Source organism: Halichoerus grypus, chromosome 9 (assembly GCF_964656455.1).
Source record: "Halichoerus grypus chromosome 9, mHalGry1.hap1.1, whole genome shotgun sequence".
NCBI lineage: Eukaryota > Metazoa > Chordata > Mammalia > Carnivora > Phocidae > Halichoerus > Halichoerus grypus.
In genome coordinates, this window is record NC_135720.1 from 16,439,613 (window position 1) to 16,459,559 (window position 19,947).

The following is a 19,947-nucleotide window of genomic DNA, read 5'->3' on the forward strand; positions in this document are numbered from 1 at the left end:
ATGTCTGAAACTAATAATACACTATATGTTAACTAATTGAATTTAAATTAAAAAATGAAGAAAAAATAAAATGACATTAAATACATGTATAATCAAAAAAAAAAAAACAAAAACAAAAACAAAGGAAAGGAAACCTGTTATGTTACCTGCTCCTGAGAGAAATGGCTTTATAAAGAGGAGGTAATATCCTGTCCGGCCCCGGGAGCTTGAGGCGGCGTCTCTGGGGTGTGCCCGGTGCTCTCTGCGGCCCTGGTTTGACTGCTCTCTCCCTCAAGTCAGGCTTCTGCTGAGTTTCTCCTTGCCTGCAGTGGGGAGTGTTTGGACCTTGGCCAGAGTCTGTTTTAACTTTTAACTGCGTGTGCTTGGGTCTACTTGTTAAAGGGACCTCCTGCTATTTCCACTAGAGCTGAAGTTTACAGCCCTCTAGGGTCAGTAGACTTGGTGCGTGTGGGGGTTTGTGCTGGTTCTAGCGGGGGGCCCGCGGCTCTGGTTCTCAGGCACACTTGCCCTAGTGAAGAAGCACCTGCAGAGTGCAGGGGTGGGGCGAGGTGTAAGGGGCTCAGGCCTCCACCGCGCTGCTCCCTGAAGTCAGTCCCCGCTGATGGGTGGGGGGTAAAAATGGCTTCAGCCCACTCCCTCCTCCCCAAAGAGGGGAGTTTGCACTGCCCCTGTCTGGGAAGCCGTCGCGGAAGAGTGAACAATCTCCCCTCGTGTGTCCCCGGCATCCCTCAGACCCCTGCCTTCACGCTGTCAGTGTCCAGGCTGTCTGCCCCCCCCGCCCCCCAGCAGGGCACTGCACCTGTGTTCTACGCCAGGCACACCGGCCAAGTTTCAAAACTACAAACTTTAGGGACCTGGCGTGGCAGCTGATCCCTTGGGGGAGGGTCTCCCATGCTGGGACTGATGAAGCCCATCCCAGAAAGGAAGCCACACCATTGTGCTCCCCTGCCCCTTAGCCTAGTGACAGAGACACCTCCTGAGGGCCACTAACCTTGACGCTGGCTTTTGGCTGCACTTCACTCCAAACTCCAAGCTCTTTTGTCCCCTCAGAGACAATGCCACTTCTCCCAGATGCTAAGAAGCGAGAACCCTCTTTCCCAGTGTGTCCCAGGAGATCCTCAGATTGCACCGTCACCTTCCGGGTTATCTGCCCTCCTTCTCCACGGAACCACCACTATACCTGTCAGGCTCCAGACCAGCCATGCCGCAGGCTTCTAAAACTCCAGTCTTTGAGCTCTGCTGGTTGTAAAAACTCACTATCATCAACTCATCTTGTTTTCCCAGTCAGTGGCTTTGGGGAAGTGTTTTCCTTGTGCGACCCCCTGTGTGCGCCTCTTTCCCTCTGCCTCTCTCTCTCTCTCTCACTTGTCTCCGTAACCAGGGCTCCCTCCCCTCTGCAGCACCTGCAAGGCTTTTTTCCCCCAGATCACACCTCCGCAACTCCTACCTTCCACGATGTGGCCTCTTCTCTCCCTCTCGTTGTGTAGTTTGTTCTGTCAGTCCTCAGATGGCTGTCTTGGGTGTTCAGAATGATTTGATACTTATCTAGCCGTGTTCGAGGGATGAGGGAAGCCTAGGGTCCTCCTACTACTCCACCACCTTAGCTCCCCTCTCTAATATTGTTTTATTTAAAAGACTTGAGGTGGGGCACCTGGGTGGCTCAGTCGTTAAGCGTCTGCCTTCGGCTCAGGTCATGATCCCAGCGTCCTGGGATCGAGCCCCGCATCAGGCTCCCTGCTCCGCAGGAAGCCTGCTTCTCTCTCTCCTGCTCCCCCTGCTTGTGTTTCCTCTCTCGCTGTGTCTCTCCCTGTCAAATAAATAAATAAAATCTTTAAAAAAAATAAAAAATAAAAATAAAAAAAAATAAAAGACTTGAGGTTGTGTCGCAAAGGAAAGAATCCCCGAGGTTCTCTAATGTCATATAGTATTTTTTTAACAATGAACAGGATCATGATACTGACAAGTATCTCATTTCCAATACCAAAGGAGAAGTTTCATAATAGTCTCTTTGTGCAGAATTCTTGTTCAACCAGTTAGAAGGCAAAGTGCAGGAATCCCAACAGTGAGCACCAACAGAAAATAGCATTAATGTTAAGAAAAAGTGCAGAGAAGGATTATCATGACCCGGAATGAAGGCAATGAAATGTTCCATCTCCTCCATAATCATGATGATCTGGAGGATTCTTGCTTTGCCACAGGGATTGAAGCTCCCGTTGGTTGACATGAACAGCAGGTAGAAGAAAGGCCACCCACCAGAGGGGAGAGTGGGTGAATGACAGCACATCCTCAGGGGCTTCTTCTAGCACCTTCAGCCCCTAAAAGAGAAACAGGAGCTTGTTCCAGTGGCTGAGGAAATCCTGGGTCAGTCCTCCTGGGCTTCTCCCTCCGCAGTTACTCCCTGGCTCAAAGCCCAGCTCTTACCGAGGGTCGAGTATCACCTTACAGTTCCCCCAACCCCTGGACCCCCCAATCTGTGGGTCCAGCAGCCTGAACAAACTCTCTCCTCATTACCACAAAACAGTCAGGCCCAGACCCTACTACTGAACACCTGGGCTCAAACTAAAGCCACCAATGATTCATCTGTTCCCATTACATAGATCCTGGCTCCCCTCTGGTGGGAAGGCCTAAGAGAGTGGCTGGGAGCCCTACCCAGAGAGGGATGTGGATCCTGGTTCCTGTAGCCTTGGGGAAGGTTGTAGGCAAAGATCCTTCTTCCCTGTCTTCAGCCTCTCCTCACCCTGGTAGCCTAACACAAGTTCTGAGTGTGACTGTCCTTGCCCTGCCTCATTCTTTCCTGGTCCAGTTCAGGTGACAGCATCCAATTCCAACAGCTGCTCAACCCTACCTACCTCCTGAGGCACCTCTGCTCAAGGCAGGGGCGGTTCAGCTGGCTTGGGCTCTGGGCTCTGCAGGAGACTAGCTGCCAGGTGAGAGCACCAGGCCTGAGCCAGGTATCCCAGGGGTCCAAGGAGCTCTGGCTTTCTAATCTCATCCTGGAGAGTCTCTCCCATTGGCCTCTGTCTTACCTGCCAGCACCCAGGAGAGTCGTGTGGGAGCAGAGCCCCGAAAGCCAGCCTTTGGTTGGGTCTACAAAGGCCTTCCCACCCCTCTTCTTTGGTTCAGACTCTGACCCCTCTCCTGCACGCACCACGGAGAGGTCCCCCATCCCTAGGACACATCGTGTGCAGGCACCTGCCACTCTCACTCAAACCAGAGTGTTGTCCATGCCCCGTGTTCCTCCTGTCCCCACCACCCCTCACATGGGCGCCTCCCCAAGTGCAAAGCTGCTCTGAGCCAGGCCTGATTTTGCTCAATCCCTTTAGCATCGACAGGACATAAAGCTTGGGGTGGGCCCCTGTGCTCTCCCACTGGCCTTTGACAGTGAGGCGCTATCAGAATTCGAGGCTAAGCTTGCCTAGGTAATTGCTATCAAGCAATGTAAGTTCTCGGTCCTGGCTCCTTTTATAGGTCAACTTGACTGGGCTAAGGGGTGCCCCAATAGCTGGGAAAACATTCTTTCTGGGTCTGTCTAGAGGATGTTTCTGGAGGAGATGAGCATTTGAATCAGTAGACTGAGTAAAGAAGACTGTCCTCATCCAATCCATGAGGGCCCGAATGGAACAAAAGGTAGAGGAAAGGTGACTTTGCTCTCAGTTTGGCGGGGCCATCCTTCTCCTGCCCTCAGACATTGGTCATTAGCACTCCTGGTGTTTGGTTCCTCGGACCAGGACCTAGACTCACACCACGGATGCCCTGATTCTCAGACTTTCAGGTGGGCACTGGAACCCCACCACCAGCTTCCTGTTTCTCCAGCTCGCAGACAGCGAATTGTGAGACTGGGTTTTCCTCCATAATCGTGAGCTGATCCCTTGTAATAATTATCTACCTCAACATCTACATCAACAGCTCCTCATGATTCTCTTTCTTGGGAGAAGCTAATGTAGTCCTATGCATCTGGTCTCATTTTCAGGTGAGAAGGTTCACGCAATAGGCCAAGGGGAGGGCTGGCTATTCACCTTTCTCTGTGCTCACCTCGGGCCATCTGCCTCTCACTTCAGTTCTGCCCACAGTACCTGTTACTCAAAGGAGTCTGCCTTAGATGCCAGGGAGGATTGAGCACGTGAGGAGCACGGGGAGGATGGAGGTGATCAGCCTGATGGCTGTGCCTTTGACTCGGACTAGACCTGAGGTTGTGGCTGGTGCTCCTGAAATGGAAACACAATAGTGAAAGCCTTGCCTGGAGCCCCAAACTGGGGGGGGGGGTGAGTCCTTAGCTGCTGCTGCCCCAGGTAATCCTACAGCGCAGATATCCTCCTGCCGCCATGTTTGTGGCAGCCGCTGTGACAGGTCCTGGGGGTGGAAAGGAGAGAGGGGGTGGGTTCACACAGATCATACAGCTAATGGGGCAAGCAAGGGTTTCCATATAGATAGTCACTCTTGCTGTCACAAAAGAGGAGGGATACGTATGGATGGTGACAGAGGCATCTTGTCAGAGGCTGACATTTCAGGTGGCATTGAAGGGTTTCAAGAAAGAGACCAGTCGAGATGAAAAACAACAATGATGCTCAGAAAAGGGAAGAGGAAGAAGTAAATCTCTGGAAACAGAATGATGCCTTCAGGTTTGGGGCCAGCAAGAAGCCCACAGTGAGAGGCCTGAAGGTATGTGCAGTAGGGAGAGGTGCCAGGAGGTCAGAAGGGAAAGGAAGGGTGCTAGAACATTCGAGTGGCCCTTGTACTCCTAAGAACAACTCATCATGTATGTAAGTTACACACATGAACACACACACACACAGTGGGGAAGGTGGAGCTCATTTCAAGAGAAGCAGCGCTCCATCCAGTCTTCTGAGTTACCTGTTGTCTCCAGCATTTCATCCCAGTGCTCCAGTACTTGCCGGAGCCAGCCCTTACAGTCTCCGTTTGAGATCCTCATGAGGAAGCCGGTCAGCTCGCCGTCACTGTCCAACGTGCCCTGGAACCGCTGGTCCCCAGAAGGCACCACTGTCCAATTTCCGATCTCCGGGTCAAAGCGGTGGGTTATCTGCTCATTGAAGGCAAACTGCCAGGATCCTCTGGGGTGTCTGTCCGGTCCACACTCATACATCAGCCTGCCCTGCAGGGTGAGAGGATCTGCCCCCCGCGCCCACCATGGGGAACAAGTCAGCCTCTGGTGTTGACCAATCCTTTGCCCCGCCTGCTGTGCACTCCTCAGCTCCCCTTCGGCCCTCCCGGTCCTGCTCTGTCCTCCTTGTCGGCCCTGGCTGCTGGGCCGCGTGTGTGGGGCCCACTTCTAAGTTTTACATGAACACCCTAGGCCCCCAGCCCTACCAAACTCTTCTCCTTCTGCCCTGGGCCTTCAGACTTACGGCTCTTAGTGAAAATCCCTGTTTTGATGTCCAGCAGTTTCTTTCTGAGCTCTTCCACCAGGTCTTCCAGAGTTTCCTTTTGTCTCTCCCAAAATGCTGTGTCCTTCAGCTTCATCCCCAGAGGACCAACGGGTTTGACCTCCTTGCTCCGACAGTCGTAAGAAAGAAACTGGTTTCCACTGACCAGGCCTTGAATCTCACACCATGGTTGTCCAGGCCTGGCCCGAGATGTGATGTTGAAATCGTAGGAAAGAGAGAGAGCATCTGCGAAGGGAAAGCACAGGTAGAGGTTGGGGTTGGAAGACAATGACCGGCAGGCACCCCTCGGCCATGCACGTGACAGCACTAGAACGTGTGGCAGGCTGAGCTAGCAGAGCCAGGACTGTCCCTGCAGAGCCCCTCCCACCCAGCGGTAGAGGTGGCGCCCTTCCTGGGTTAGAGGAGGGTCAGGATGCCTCGGCCTGGCAGGAAACCACATAGCCATTGAAAAGGCCCCTGTGTCTACCAGGCTGATACCAGCATCCCTCAGCCTTTGACAGAACAAATATAGCAAGAAATGCGTAAAACAAAACTAAACTCATGAAGACTGCACCGTGAGAAGGGTACCCGCATTGTCAAGAAGCTCAATGACGTCTCTCTGATGGCCCAGCTTGGCGGTAGGAGACGGTGTTGCAGAAATAGGGGCCCAGGAGTAATGGGGTGAAAAATCCCAAAATAAGAGAGTTGAGATACAGGCGCTCAACTGTCAGGAGCCTGGAGGCAGCCATGATTGAAATAATCCTGGAGGTTGGAATGCTGGTCAGGGCCTGCCCCACAGAAAGCTCTCCATCCCTTTGGCTCACAGAACACAGTGATCCCAGAGGCAAGATAGCTGGACAGCCAACCCAGAGGCTGCTCGATTTAAACAATACAAACAAAGACCAAGGCCCAGGATGGATGAGGAGGAGGCTGAAAGCAAACACCCAACAGAGTCTGGATCCTCTGCCCAGGTTCCAGACCTGAGCCACTTCTCAGAGCTGGAAGCCTTTAGGAGAAGCAGAAGCCAGCTTCCAATCAGGAGGGACCCTCCTGGTCAACAGCAAGAGCAATGCTTCCTACTGGCCTTCCCCAAAGGGTCATGTGCTCATTCGCAGGGGTAGGTTTACACTGGGGAGCAGAGACCATGCAGACATTGTCAGTGGACCTAGTGTGTGAGCTGACATCGTCCTCAGGGATCCTAGTGTTATCATGGCCCCTGTTATTGAAATGGTGCAAGGCACGAGGTGCTGCAGAGAATGAGAAGTCACAGTGTCACCATTGGTTCAGGCACCCACGTAGTGGTCCTTTCACGTTCCCCACATTTGTTACAGGAGTAAAAAATGTTTGTAGTTGAATTACTTGTGGGTTGGGGGCTAGGGGGCAGGGAAATTCAAGTACAATATTCTCACACTGTCTTCTCTTTTCTCCAAATACAATGTTAAAACAGTGCCCTACCCTGGATGGAATGACAGAGTTGAGTACCAACCCTAAAACCTCTGTAAGGATGCAGGGGTGTGAACCCTATCCTATTTTCATTGAAATGCCAGCCTGGTGCAAAGGTTCTCTGTATATACGAATATTGCATAGGTCTCTGTTGTACCTACTCGAATCTGCGGCCTTAGCAAAGTGAAGCAGCCATAGACAATATATGGATGAACGAGTGGCTGGACCTGCTTCTTGGGCCATAGGACCCTGTGACACTGTAGGAAAATGTTCTGTGCCCTTTGTCACGTCCTAACATTGGAACGTTAGGTAGAGACACCAACTTGTGACCCAGCCAGGCAATGCCACTCGACGCAGGGACAGTGAGCCTGTAAGAGGCTGCAGTGGTCCAGGGACCTGTAGCCAGGAGGTCTCTGGTCAGGGGGTATCAGAGCTGCCCACCCTGAGCTGGGTGGTGCTGGGATGTGGCCGGTGAAGGAGGGCCTGGCGCTGCATGTGCCTTGAACCTTGGCTCAAGTGCCCTGGGAAGTCTACCGGGGGACAGCTGTGGGGATGGTGACTCATGGCCGCGTCGCGGGGTTGTGCGGGGTCCAGGCCCTGCGGGATCGCCCTGTCCTGCCCATAGCCCCGGGCTCAGGGGCTCGGGCTCCGGCTCCCCGAGGGGCAGGCGAGGGCTGGGGGCGATCGCAGACTCCTTGCCGCCCCTCCCACTCCCCCGCGCGCCACACGCCCAGAGGTGGCAGTCCGGGGTCGCCCAGGTCGCCTCCTTTCCGTCCCAGAGGGCGACAAAGTCCCGGCGGATCCCGCAGAGCGGGAAAGGAGCCCGCGGCGGGGTTGAGGACGGGACGCCGGCCCCAGCGGGCGACGAGCTTCCCAAAGGCCCGGGACTCACGTGTCTCTCGCCCGCTGCTCGCCGCGCCCACGACCGATCCGGCCGCGGCCGCCGTGACCCAGGGCACCACCAGCAGGACCGGGAGGCCCAGTGTGAACCTGCTGGCGGCAGGGGGCTGCATCTCGACCCTAAGTCTGGGGCGGCTTCTGAACGAACCCCGCGGCCGGGGAGCGGAGCGTGCTTCCGGGCCTAGGCCGGCGCTGGCTTTCCGCAGGAGCACACTTCTCTTTATACAGGTGTCACTCGACCTCTCTCCGCAGAAACTGCTTCGGGAGTCTTCCAATTTTCTCTTCTTCTATTTGACAGAGCGGCGAGAGAGCACAAGCGGAGGGAGACGGGAGAGGTAAGAGAAAGAGGCTGAGAACGGAGGCGCAGGCTGGGCGGCAGGGTGCCAGCAGGCTTCCGCGCGCGCGGCTGTCCGGAAGCACGCGGCGGGTCCCCCCCCAACAGGCCAGAGACCCCGGGCCTGAGGCGGGGCTGAGGCGGGGCTGAGGCGGGGCTGAGGCGGGGCTGAGGCGGGGCTGACGCTGGACTGAGGCGGGGCTGACGCTGGGCTGACGCTGGACTGAGGCGGGGCTGACGCTGGACTGAGGCGGGGCTTAGTGGGCGGAGCCGGGATCCATCGCAGGACACGGCCCTGACCTGACTCAAAGGCAGGTACTTGAACTACTGAACCATCTAGGTGCCCCTGATTCTTTGAATTTCTGAGAAGGTTCCCACTGCTGTTCTTCTATTTAATAAGCAGAGTCTTCCCGCTGAGCTGCGCTGGACCTTTGGCCCGAGGAAGACAAATGGCATTTAAAAAAATAATTTAAAAAATGGTAAATATGTGCGAACCACATACAATTCATCATCTGCGTCATTTTTAACGTACATTAGTTTTAAGACTCTCAACTTTTCATGTTGTTTCTGCAATAAAGCTAGTGTACCCTGTTAGGTATTTTATTTGTAATCTTTCTGTTTCCTTTCATTTTCAGGGTTTTGTTTTGTTTTGTTTTGTTTTTTAGGGTGTTTTTTGAAATCAACGTGTGTGTTGCATTATTTTATGATCTAACCTGAGAATTTCAGTTCTTTATTTGGAGAGTTTAGCAGGTTACCTTTATTGTGATTACGAGTAGAGTAGGAGATATCCCAGTCATCACATTTTTCATTTATTGTGCTTTAAAAAAATTCCCTCTCCCTATCTGCATTGCTTTTATTGTACTGACTTTTCTTCTGCTGTTTTAAACATTATGCATTCCAGTTTTCTTCTCATAATCATTGCCCTTAAACTTTGATCCATACTAATGTTTATTTACATTTATATATTTATCATTGTTTTTGTTCATACCAAACAAAAATTATTTAGCATGTTTCCATATCTATTTTGTGTGCTTCCTCCCACCCCATTTCCCTGATATTACCCAGATTTTTATTTCTGAGTTGTTGCTGTACTTTTTTTTTCTGTGATAGAAACTCCCTTGACCCTTCACACCACCCTCTTTTTTAAGGCAACAGAAATCTAATAAATTAAGAATTTTAAAATGTTGTTGCTGTCTTTAACAAATAAAAATTTTAGCAAAATTGGTTACTCATTCTCCTTATTTCTCTTGTTACATCTCCTGGATGGGTTTCTCTTACTATTGGAATACTTTATCCAAAAGATATTTTCAAGTTGGAACTTTCTGGGAAAAATATTCTTTAGGCTTTATTTGTTCAAAAATAGTTTTAATACCCAGTGGTATTCAGAATTCTGAGGTTTCCCCGAAAGTGTCAATGTTCCTTGGTCACTCAATCAAGTGTTAATTTGATTAACATTTGTTAATCTGTTATGTACTGTTATGAAGGGGCTTTGCAGAGGTAATTAAAGTGGCTACTCAGTTGACTTTAAGCTAGGGAGATTATCCTTCTCTTTTTAATTTTTAATTTTTAAAGATTTTATTTCTTTATTTTGACTGAGAGACAGAGAGGGAACACAAGCAGGGGAGTGGGAGAGGGAGAAGCAAGTTTCCTGCTGAGCAGATAGCCCAACGCAGGGCTCGATCCCAGGACCCTGGGATCATGACCTGAGCCACCCAGGTGCCCCAAGATACGGCGATTATCCTACATTATCTGGGGGGCCCAGTGAATCACATGAGCCCTTCAAAATGAAGACTTTCTCAGACTGGAGGCAAGAGAGATGTGGCAGAAGGAGAGGTAGAGAGATGGGGCGCCCTATTGCTGGCCCTGAGTTGAGCGGGGCCATATGCAAGATGGAGGCCCCTATAGGAGTTAAGGAGGACCTCCAGCTGGCAGCCAGCAAGCAAGTGGGGCTCTCAGTCCAGAAACTCCAAGAAACTGGATTTCCTTAGCAATCTGAATGAGCAGATTCCTCCCAGTGTCTCTGGCTAAGAGCCCAGCTGCTCGGAGCCTTGACATCGGCTTTGGGAAGCCCAGAGCAGGAAACTCACCGAGCCAGTTCAGACATCTCTTTTACATAGCTGTGACGTAAGAAATATGTCTTGATTTAAGTAGCTAAGTTTGTGGCGCTGTGTTATGGCTGCCATTAAAAGCGAATACATACACTCTCCTACTCGAATGAGAATATGACAGCATATAAAATTCTAGGCCCAGAGCTCTTTGCCTCCAACACTTGAGAGGGAATACCACTTGGACCTCCTGCAACCAGGATGGCTGTTGAGAAAATTGCTGTTGATCTATTTCCTTCGTACCTTTAGAGTTCCTCGGGGTTCATTTGCGGGCGGGAGCCAGGAGGCTGCTCCACTGTTACCTCCATCCGCTTGATCCTGTACTACGCTAAGGTGACAGTCAGAGTTTCATGGAGCTGGACAAAGATTTTGAACACTTTTTCAAGCACTAGACACATAGATGTGCTTATGGGTATGACACGTTCACTGGATTTCTTTTGTTCAGGTACTGCTAGGCTTCCTTCCCTCCACCTTTTATAAAAATCAAATTTGTTGAGATATAATTTATAGGCAATCCTCCCCTTCTTTATGAATGCACACAGCTTCAAGTCCCTTATCTTTGGAAGTATAGGAGAAGCATATGGGCATTTGGCCAAATTCTAAGGCGTGTTCTCAGGCTCTGGAAGTAAAAGCATATGAACGATGAATGCTATTACTCCAGCTATGCATCCTCCTAGCAACCCGTAAATTCTACAGAGAATCCTATTTCCAAGCAGTACTATCTTCAGGTTTGCAGAGGGGGAAAAAATGAGTGATTTTTTTTTTTTAGTGACCACGGTTTAGCTCTGAGACAAAGTGAGCGTTGAGCTAGATTATATCACTTTCACTCAGGATCATTTTTCTATTTTATAAATTGCCTAAAATCAGCCACATAATGCTAGATTTATTATGATAGATAATAAAGTATCCAATCCCCTTTAGTCATTGGAAACACTTATGTTAATTCTAGGATTTGAGAAATAAATAGCCATGTTCTAGAACCATAGCACCTAGAGAACCCGAACTCAGATCTTTTTTTAAATTTTATTTTATTATGTTAATCACCATACATTACATCATTAGTTTTTGATGTAGTGTTCCATGATTCATTGTTTGCATATAACACCCAGTGCTCCATGCGATACGTGCCCTCCTTAATACCCATCACCGGGCTAACCCATCCCCCCACCCCCCTCCCCTCTAAAATCCTGTTCGTTTCTCAGAGTCCATAGTCTCTCCTAAAACCAAACTCGGATCTTAATCATATATTACCAGATATTTGTAGGGTTCGAACAGAAGCTTAATGAACTGTTCTATCTTAAATTTATTTATTTATTTATTTATTTATTTACCAAACATAGATTTATGTACTTTTGGCTTCCTTTTACAGAGGAACTCAAGATATTTGGGTCTGTTGGTAAGCATGGCCTGTGCCAACTGGAAAACTTATTATGAGAAAGCGTGCATTTCTAAAAATTGTGAAAAGTGTTTACAAATCTGCTACTCCACTAGGAATGCTAGGTTAAGAGACAGTCCACTAACGTTTGCTTCTCAATTTTCACCAGAAATTTAGGTTTTTAAGGGTTAAGAATTCTAATATAGAAGCTTAATGAATAATTTTAAATAGTTTAAAATACATTTAAAAAATATACCTAAACTGTGTGAATTGTCCTAATACTTTGCCTGTTAGGAGAAATCACTAATTTTGTTTTCTTTTTCCTATTTTTTTTTTAAATTTACATTCAATTAGGGGCGCCTGGGTGGCTCAGATGGTTAACATCTGCCTTCAGCTCAGGTCACGATCCCAGGGTCCTGGGATGGAGCCCCACAACCAGCTCCCTGCTCAGTGGGGAGTCTGCTTTTCCCTCTCCCATCTGCGCTTCCCCCTGCCTGTGCTCGCTCTCTCTCTCACACTCTCTCTCTCTCAAATAAGTAATATCTTTGAAAAAAATAAAAAAATAAATTAAAAAATTCCAAATTAACTACATTTTTATAGTAGAGGTAGTATTTATTTAAATATATGTACATGGACATAATTCACTGAAGAAAACAATCACAAATATAATGTCATTCCGTTTAAAAGTCAATGAAGTTGTTTCTCAGTACACAGAAAAAATTCCCTGGGGTTCTTTAGCTTCAAACAACATCTTTTTGGTGATACTGTCTGCAAGAACATGGTCATCTTACAGAGAAGATTCTGATATTGCACAAACAAGGACAAGATGGGAAATGTTCTCTTTGTTGACATTTCTTGGTCAAGCATTTAAACATTCCAGCTAGGAATACCATCACCTAGCACAAAAGAGAGAAAGCGGCATAGAATATGCCAAGGGAAAGTGCTGAACAGGAGCGTCACCAAATGCAAGAGGGGACCTGGGAGGTTCCCTGTCCTGCACCACGTGGTCGACTGAGGTCTCTAGATTTGTAAACTCGAGAGCGCTGATGGTCTAAAAATGAACAGCAGCTCATCCAAAGGCAGCAGGCCCAAAGGCAGCGTCGATGAGCTGGTCCCCGCCTCACGGGCTTCTTGGTAGCCTCAGCAGCCTAAGAAAAGAACAGGTGTTTGTCTCCGTGGCTGAGGAAATCCTGGGTCCCTTGTCCTGGGGCTGCCCTAAACCAACACTCCCTACCCCAGAGCCCAGCCCTCGCCCAGGGGCATGCATTTCCCCCCAGCCATGTCCCCAGCCCTGGCTCCAGCCACCTTTACAAATCTCCTCCCTCCTGAACCAAATCACTGAGTCAGCCCCAGGCCCTGTTACCAAGGGTCTGGGCTCAGGACTAAAGTGAGTAAGAAATCAATGTGCTCATGTGACTCACGTTCTAATGTTCCCTCTCATGGCAGGCCCTAAAGGACCTGCTGGGGCATCCGACAGAAGACAGGGGCCTGCCCTTGACACCACTAACCTTGGGGAACAGGGTGGCCAGAGATCCTTCTTTCCCCTTCCCTGCCAGCCTCCTAGCGAGCAGCACACAGAGCTCTTAGTATCATGATCCCTTCCCCCATCCCATCCATTCCTGGTCCGGCTCAGCTGGGAGCACCCAGAGCAACTCAGTTCCCCCCATCTCCCAGGCCAGCTCTGCTCAAAGCAGGGGCTGCTCAGTGGCTCAGGATCTGAGGTCTGCGGGAAGCTAGCTGCCAGGGACGGCACCAGCCTCAGCCAGGATTCCCACTGTTGCACGGAGAACCAGCCTCCTTCTAGTCCCGTCAGGCGCGGTCTCTACTGTTCACTTTCTGCCTTACCTGGGAAGACCCAAGCCACGTTCTGGGGGGACACGGCCCTACTCTCCAGCCCTTTGAGCGGTGTGCAGAGGCCTTCCCACGCCCTCCTCCTGGGGTTAGACGCTGGCCCCTCTCCTTGTAACTGCCCGGATGGAGTCCCCTTCTCCTGGGCACGTCACATGGAGCCGCCATGCTGCGCTCACTCAAAGGTGAGTCCGGCCCATGCTGTGTGTCCCTGCTGTTCCCACACCACCCACCCTGGGCCCAAATTGACTCTCTCCAGAGAGCCAGGCCTGAGTTCCCTACATCCCTTTAGCACCAACAGGCCTTAAGCAGTGGTGTGGGCCCCTCCCCTTACCCAGTGGCCTTAACAGTGAGGCCATATCAGAACTCAGGGCTGAGCTTGTCCAAGTTGTTGCTAACACGTGATATGAGCTCTCATTCACCCGGTCCCATTGCTCTGTGAGAAGGTTCAGGGAGTGGGCAGGGGTCAGGCTGGGAATTCACCGTTCCCTGGGCTCACCCCAGGCCATTTGCCCTCCCTTCCCTCTCAATCTGCTCTCCGGACCTGTCCCTCTAAAGGAGGCCGACATGGATGCCAATTAGGACTGCGCAGCTGAGGAGCAGGGTGGGGATCCAGGTGCCGGGTCCGATGGCTGTGGTCCTGGCCGGGGCCGTGTCTTGCTTCATGGTTGGTGGCACTGAAATGAAAACGCAAGAGTGAGAGCCCCAGTCCGGACCCCAAACTGGGGGAGGATCCCTTGGCTCCTGCTGGCCCAGGTCCACCCTACCAGGCAGACGGGGTCTGTCACTCTCCTTGTGGCAGCTGCTGTGACAAGTCCTGCTGCCTTGGGGGGAGGGGAAGGGATGTGCCCTGTCCCCCGGGGGCTCCTACGGCCAACTGGGAAGCAGGGGTTGCCATGTAACCAGTCGCTCCTGCTGTGACAGACAGGAGGTGATGCAGGATAAGGATGGTGACAGCGACCACCTCTCAGGAGCTGACAGTCCAGGTGGCGCTGAAGGATTTCCAGCAGCCCACCAGGTGACATGAAAAAGACAATGATTCCTGAAAAAGGGATCAGTAAGAAGACAATCTCTGGCAACAGTCTGATGCCCCCCTGTTTGGGGCCAGCAAGAAATCCAAGAAATACCCAAGGACAAAGGTGTGTGCAGCGAGGAAGTGATTCCAGAAGGTGAGAAGGGAAAGGAAGGATGCTAGAACATTCCTGTAACCATTTTTCTACCAAAAAGAATTTGCCATGGATGGAACAATTTCTCTCTCTCAGACAAACCCTCCCCCCTCCACACACACACACACAGTGCGGAAGGTGGAGCTCGTTTCAAGAGAAGCAGCGCTCCATCCAGTCTTCTGAGTTACCTGTTGTCTCCAGCATTTCATCCCAGTGCTCCAGTACTTGCCGGAGCCAGCCCTTACAGTCTCCGTTTGAGATCCTCATGAGGAAGCCGGTCAGCTCGCCGTCACTGTCCAACGTGCCCTGGAACCGCTGGTCCCCAGAAGGCACCACTGTCCAATTTCCGATCTCCGGGTCAAAGCGGTGGGTTATCTGCTCATTGAAGGCAAACTGCCAGGATCCTCTGGGGTGTCTGTCCGGTCCACACTCATACATCAGCCTGCCCTGCAGGGTGAGAGGATCTGCCCCCCGCGCCCACCATGGGGAACAAGTCAGCCTCTGGTGTTGACCAATCCTCTGCCCCGCCTGCTGTGCGCTCCTCAGCTCCCCTTCGGCCCTCCCGGTCCTGCTCTGTCCTCCTTGTCGGCCCTGGCTGCTGGGCCGCGTGTGTGGGGCCCACTTCTAAGTTTTACGTGAACACCCTAGCCCCCCGGCCCTACCAAACTCTTCTCCTTCTGCCCTGGGCCTTCAGACTTACGGCTCTTAGTGAAAATCCCTGTTTTGATGTCCAGCAGTTTCTTTCTGAGCTCTTCCACCAGGTCTTCCAGAGTTTCCTTTTGTCTCTCCCAAAACGCTGTGTCCTTCAGCTTCATCCCCAGAGGACCAACGGGTTTGACCTCCTTGCTCCGACAGTCGTAAGAAAGAAACTGGTTTCCATTGACCAGGCCTTGAATCTCACACCATGGTTGTCCAGGCCTGGCCCGAGATGTGATGTTGAAATCGTAGGAAAGAGAGAGAGCATCTGCAAAGGGAAAGCACAGGTAGAGGTTGGGGTTGGAAGACAATGACCGGCAGGCACCCCTCGGCCATGCACGTGACAGCACTAGAACATGTGGCAGGCTGAGCTAGCAGAGCCAGGACTGTCCCTGCACAGCCCCTCCCCCCCAGCGGTAGAGGTGACGCCCTTCCCGGGTTTGAGGAGGGTCACGATGCCTCGGCCTGGCAGGAAACCACATATCCCCAGATATGACCCCACGCCTAGCAGGGCAAACCCTGCATCAGTCAGTCTCTACCCAATCCAGGCACATGCCAGGCTAGCTATAGAAAGAAGAGGTCTACACGCCAGAGGACTGTGAGGATGTAGGCCAGGGTCCTGTAGGAAGATGAGGGGCAGGGAGGGGGCTGCTCCTGAGGAGCTGGGGCACGGTGGGGGCAGGGTGAGGATGGAATCCAAAGTCAGAGAAGGGAGAGTTCACAGTCATGGGTCACAGGATTTACTACAGCCCTGAAGATGGTGATAATCAGCCATTAGGATGGGTCTTGGAAGCTTGGAAAGGGTGATCCACACTGCACAGACTAGAATATCAGGCATTGCCCAGGCAGATAGCAGAAGAAGGGATTAAAAGGCTCAGAGAAGTGCATATGACAGAACAGATAGAGCAAGAAATACGTAAAACAAAACTAAAAACATGTCCTCCAACTCTGCTCATGGAGAGGTCTGGAGGACTCTTTATCACACTCATGAAGACTGCACCGTGAGAAGGGCACCCGCATTGTCAAGAAGCTCAATGACGTCTCTCTGATGGCCCAGCTTGGAGGTAGGAGACGGTGTTGCAGAAATAGGGGCCCAGGAGTAATGGGGTGAAAAATCCCAAAATAAGAGAGTTGAGATACAGGCGCTCAACTGTCAGGAGCCTGGAGGCCGCCATGATTGAAATAATCCTGGAGGTTGGAATGCTGGTCAGGGCCTGCCCCACAGAAAGCTCTCCATCCCTTTGGCTCACAGAACACAGTGATCCCAGAGGCAAGATAGCTGGACAGCCAACCCAGAGGCTGCTCGATTTAAACAATACAAACAAACAAAGACCAAGGCCCAGGATGGATGAGGAGGAGGCTGAAAGCAAACACCCAACAGAGAGTCTGGATCCTCTGCCCAGGTTCCAGACCTGAGCCACTTCTCAGAGCTGGAAGCCTTTAGGAGAAGCAGAAGCCAGCTTCCAATCAGGAGGGACCCTCCTGGTCAACAGCAAGAGCAATGCTTCCTACTGGCCTTCCCCAAAGGGTCATGTGCTCATTCGCAGGGGTAGGTTTACACTGGGGAGCAGAGACCATGCAGACATTGTCAGTGGACCTAGTGTGTGAGCTGACATCGTCCTCAGGGATCCTAGTGTTATCATGGCCCCTGTTATTGAAATGGTGCAAGGCACGAGGTGCTGCAGATGAGAAGTCACCTGCCCCAGGTCCTGTTCACAGTGACACCATTGGTTCAGGCACCCATGAAGTGGTCCTTTCACATTCCCCACATTTGTTACCGGAATGAAAAATGTTTGTAGTTGAATTACTTGTGGGTTGGGGGCCTGGGGGCAGGGAAATTCAAGTACAATATTCTCACACTGTCTTCTCTTTTCTCCAAATACAATGTTAAAAGAGTATCTTATCCTGGATGCAAAGACAGAGATGAGTACCAACCTTAAAACCTCTCTCAGGATGCAAGGATGTGAATGAACCCTGTTCTATTTTCATCGAAATGCCAGCCTGGTGCAAGATTCTCTGCATGTATTAAATATTGTATAGGTCTCCGTCGTACCTACTCAAGGTGCTGTTGTCGCAGGCAAGCAGCGGTAGAAATTCGAGATGAATGTGTGAGGCTGGACCAGCTCCTTGGGCCACAGAGTACTGTAGGAAAACGGGCTATGTCCCCTTGTGACATCCTGACTGGACTATCAGGAAGGAGCCCTAGTGTCCGAGAGAGGCAATGCCGCTCACAGCAGGGAAAGATACACGGTGTAGAAGCAGCTGCGGGCATGTATGGTCGAGGGACCCGGACTGAGGAGGTCTCTGGCCATAGGATATCAGAGCTGCCCACCCTGAGCTGGAGCGCCTGGCATCCCGGGGTGGGCGGGTGGGGCGGGGCGGGTAATACACGGCCGGGTGTACCGGCAAGTCCAACACACACAACTGGCCCGGTCGAAGGCCGTGTGACTCATGCAGGACAGCAGTGTAAGAGACTTAGAGGCACGGGGTTGTCTGGCCGTCCCCTCCCTGCGGAAGCCTCTGAGTCCTGCCCAGAGCTCGGGGCTCAGCGGCTTGGGCTCCGGCTCAGAGAGAAGGGGAGGCTTAGGGAGCTGGGGAGGACCACAGATTTCCCGCCGGGACAGTCTCTCCCTCCGCTGTGCTCCCCTCCTCCAGCGCCTGGCCGAACCTTCTGAAGAAGTTTCCTCTCTTTTTTTTCTTTTTTTTTTTTTTAAGATTTATTTATTTTAGAGAGAGAGAGTGCGAAGGGGAGGGGCCGAGGGAGAGGGAGAGGGAGAGAGAGAATCTCAAACAGGGCTCAAACTGAGCACAGGGCCCGAGGTAAGACTCCATCTCAGGATCCTGAGATCATGACCTGAGCCCAAATCATGAGTCCCCGAGCTTAACCGACTGAGCCACCCAGGCGCCCAGAAGCTGCCAGTTTTCAGTCCCTCTCCTGGCCCAGGCGACCCCACCCACAACCGCCCACAGACACCCTCCAGGCAGAAAGCAGCCCGCAGAGAAGAATTGAGGAGAGGGGCTCAGCGCCACGGGGCGAGAAGGCCCCAGAACCGCTCCGGGGACACCATTTCCCCTCCCGGTCTTATTGCTCACTCCCGAACACCCCGCTCCTACCCCCAGGTTCCACCTCTGAACTCACGGCTGCAGCCTGCTGTAGAACGAACTGGCAGGAAAAACAAGAGCAGGAGGCCAAGACTGAAGCTGGAGCCCACAGTCCACACCATTCCCGCAGTCCGGCACCGCAAAACTGCTCTCTGCCGCTGCTTCAGGGAATTGGTCGGAACAGGGTTGACTCCGCCCTAGCACCTGCCCCCCGCCGTATTTCCTAAAATAGTTCAATCCTTTCTCATTCTGCCGGTCTGCTCCTCTTCAACCCATTGTCCTGACTACCCTATCTTTTCCATCTTCATTTCTACCATCAGTATCATCCCCTTCTTATGGCCAAAAGCTTCCAATTGTAAAATAAAAAAGTCATGTGGACATAATGTACAGCATGCTCACTGTAGTTAACGGTATTGTATATTTCAAAGTTATTGAGAGAGTGGATCTTAAAACTAGACTTATTGTGGTGACCATTTCACAATATATACAAATATCCCACCATCACGTTGTACATAGAAACTAATATAATGTTGTATGTCAATTATATCTCAATAAAAAATAACTTCGAAAAGAAAAAATAATACAAAACAGGATTTTCTTCTCTTCCAGTTCTGAAGGCTAGAAGATTGAGAGCAAGGCATCGACATCTGGATGTTGCCTGCCATGCTTGGCATTCCTTGGCTCGGGCAGCTACATTCTGATCTCTGTCTCCGTTGTCACAGGGCCGGCTTCCCTCCCTCCCTCTGTGTCTGCACTGACCTCCTCACTGTTTGCCTCTGGTCCGTTCTTACCAGCACAGCAGTCATATTGGATGATGTTTCACCCGAAGGACCTCCTCTTCATGTGGATACAGCTGCAAAGACCCTATTTCCAGGGGCGCCTGGGTGGCTCAGACGGTTAAGCGTCTGCCTTCAGCTCGGGTCCTGATACCAGGGTCCTGGGATCGAGCCCCGCATCAGGCTCCCTGATCAAGTGGGGATCCTGCTTCTCCCTCTCCCTGTGCCCCTCCCCGCCACTCGTTCTCTCTCTCTCTCTCAAATAAATAAATAAAGTCTTTAAAAAAAAAAAAAGACCCTATTTCCAAATAAAATCACATTCTCAAGACCAGGAGTTAGGACTTCAGCATAAGTTTTGGGGGAACACAATTCAACCCATAACAGAAGGCATAGAATGTATCATCCCACCCCTCCACCACCAAAAAAAGAATCATCCCTTCTTTTCATTTTCCTTTAAAGCTTTTTATTGAGATATTACTGACATATAACATATTATTTTGAGGTGTACAACAAGAGTCAATATTTATATATTATTAACTATATTTATGCACCATGTTATACATTACATCCCATGACTTATTTATTTTATAACTGGAAGTTTATACTTTCTGACCACGAGAAGGGATGATTTGGAAAGTGGGAATGAAGACAGAAAAGACAGGGTGGCCAGGAGAACGGGGTGAAGAAGGGAAAATGGGCAGGAGAGAAGACTGAAATATTTCAGGAAATACGGCCTGGCCAGAGTTAGGCGGTGGTTTGGCGCTGGGGCGCCTCCCAGAGTGGGCGGGGACAAGCTTTGGGGACCGCCTCGTAAAATTTCT

The 19,947-nt window shown here is 51.0% G+C and overlaps 2 protein-coding genes across 4 annotated transcripts; both read right to left on the bottom strand.

Annotated features, from left to right (window-relative positions):
• Positions 1-1,907: 1,907 nt before the first annotated feature.
• LOC118524725 (UL16-binding protein 2-like) lies at positions 1,908-8,203 on the bottom strand. 3 transcript variants are annotated; one of them, XR_004911804.2, is made up of 5 exons: positions 7,717-8,202; positions 5,364-5,627; positions 4,852-5,127; positions 4,017-4,205; positions 1,908-2,315 (listed from the first exon to the last, which is right to left on the bottom strand). XR_004911804.2 is itself a non-coding variant. In XM_036075022.2 (5 exons), the coding sequence occupies exons 1-4, from the start codon at positions 7,835-7,837 to the stop codon at positions 4,271-4,273; spliced, it is 741 nt and encodes a 246-aa protein (XP_035930915.1). In that variant the 5' UTR covers positions 7,838-8,203; the 3' UTR covers positions 1,908-2,315; positions 4,238-4,270. The 3 variants fall into 3 exon arrangements, 2 of the variants coding, with proteins under 2 accessions (XP_035930915.1, XP_035930914.2); XM_036075022.2 differs by lacking the exon at positions 4,017-4,205 and adding an exon at positions 4,238-4,350 and having other exon boundaries at positions 7,717-8,203; XM_036075021.2 differs by having other exon boundaries at positions 4,074-4,205.
• Positions 8,204-12,148: 3,945 nt separating this feature from the next.
• LOC118524727 (UL16-binding protein 1-like) lies at positions 12,149-18,484 on the bottom strand. Its single transcript, XM_078054579.1, has 5 exons — positions 18,388-18,484; positions 15,253-15,516; positions 14,741-15,016; positions 13,931-14,063; positions 12,149-12,686 (listed from the first exon to the last, which is right to left on the bottom strand). Exons 1-4 carry the CDS (start codon positions 18,470-18,472, stop codon positions 13,939-13,941), a joined length of 750 nt encoding a protein of 249 aa, XP_077910705.1. The 5' UTR covers positions 18,473-18,484; the 3' UTR covers positions 12,149-12,686; positions 13,931-13,938.
• Positions 18,485-19,947: the final 1,463 nt, after the last annotated feature.

What these genes read in the sequence shown, in the direction of transcription:
- LOC118524727 (XM_078054579.1), bottom strand. Translation starts at nt 18,472, where the DNA reads ATGGTGTGGACTGTGGGCTCCAGCTTCAGTCTTGGCCTCCTGCTCTTG. An exon ending in TTCTACAGCAGGCTGCAGCC is followed by an intron (nt 15,517 to 18,387) that starts GTGAGTTCAGAG and finishes TTCCCTTTGCAG; the next exon opens with ATGCTCTCTCTCTTTCCTAC. An exon ending in AGGGATTTTCACTAAGAGCC is followed by an intron (nt 15,017 to 15,252) that starts GTAAGTCTGAAG and finishes CGCGGGGGGCAG; the next exon opens with ATCCTCTCACCCTGCAGGGC.
- LOC118524725 (XM_036075021.2), bottom strand. Translation starts at nt 7,837, where the DNA reads ATGCAGCCCCCTGCCGCCAGCAGGTTCACACTGGGCCTCCCGGTCCTG. An exon ending in GAGCAGCGGGCGAGAGACAC is followed by an intron (nt 5,628 to 7,716) that starts GTGAGTCCCGGG and finishes TTCCCTTCGCAG; the next exon opens with ATGCTCTCTCTCTTTCCTAC. An exon ending in TGAAATGCTGGAGACAACAG is followed by an intron (nt 4,206 to 4,851) that starts GTAACTCAGAAG and finishes TTTCCATTTCAG; the next exon opens with GAGCACCAGCCACAACCTCA.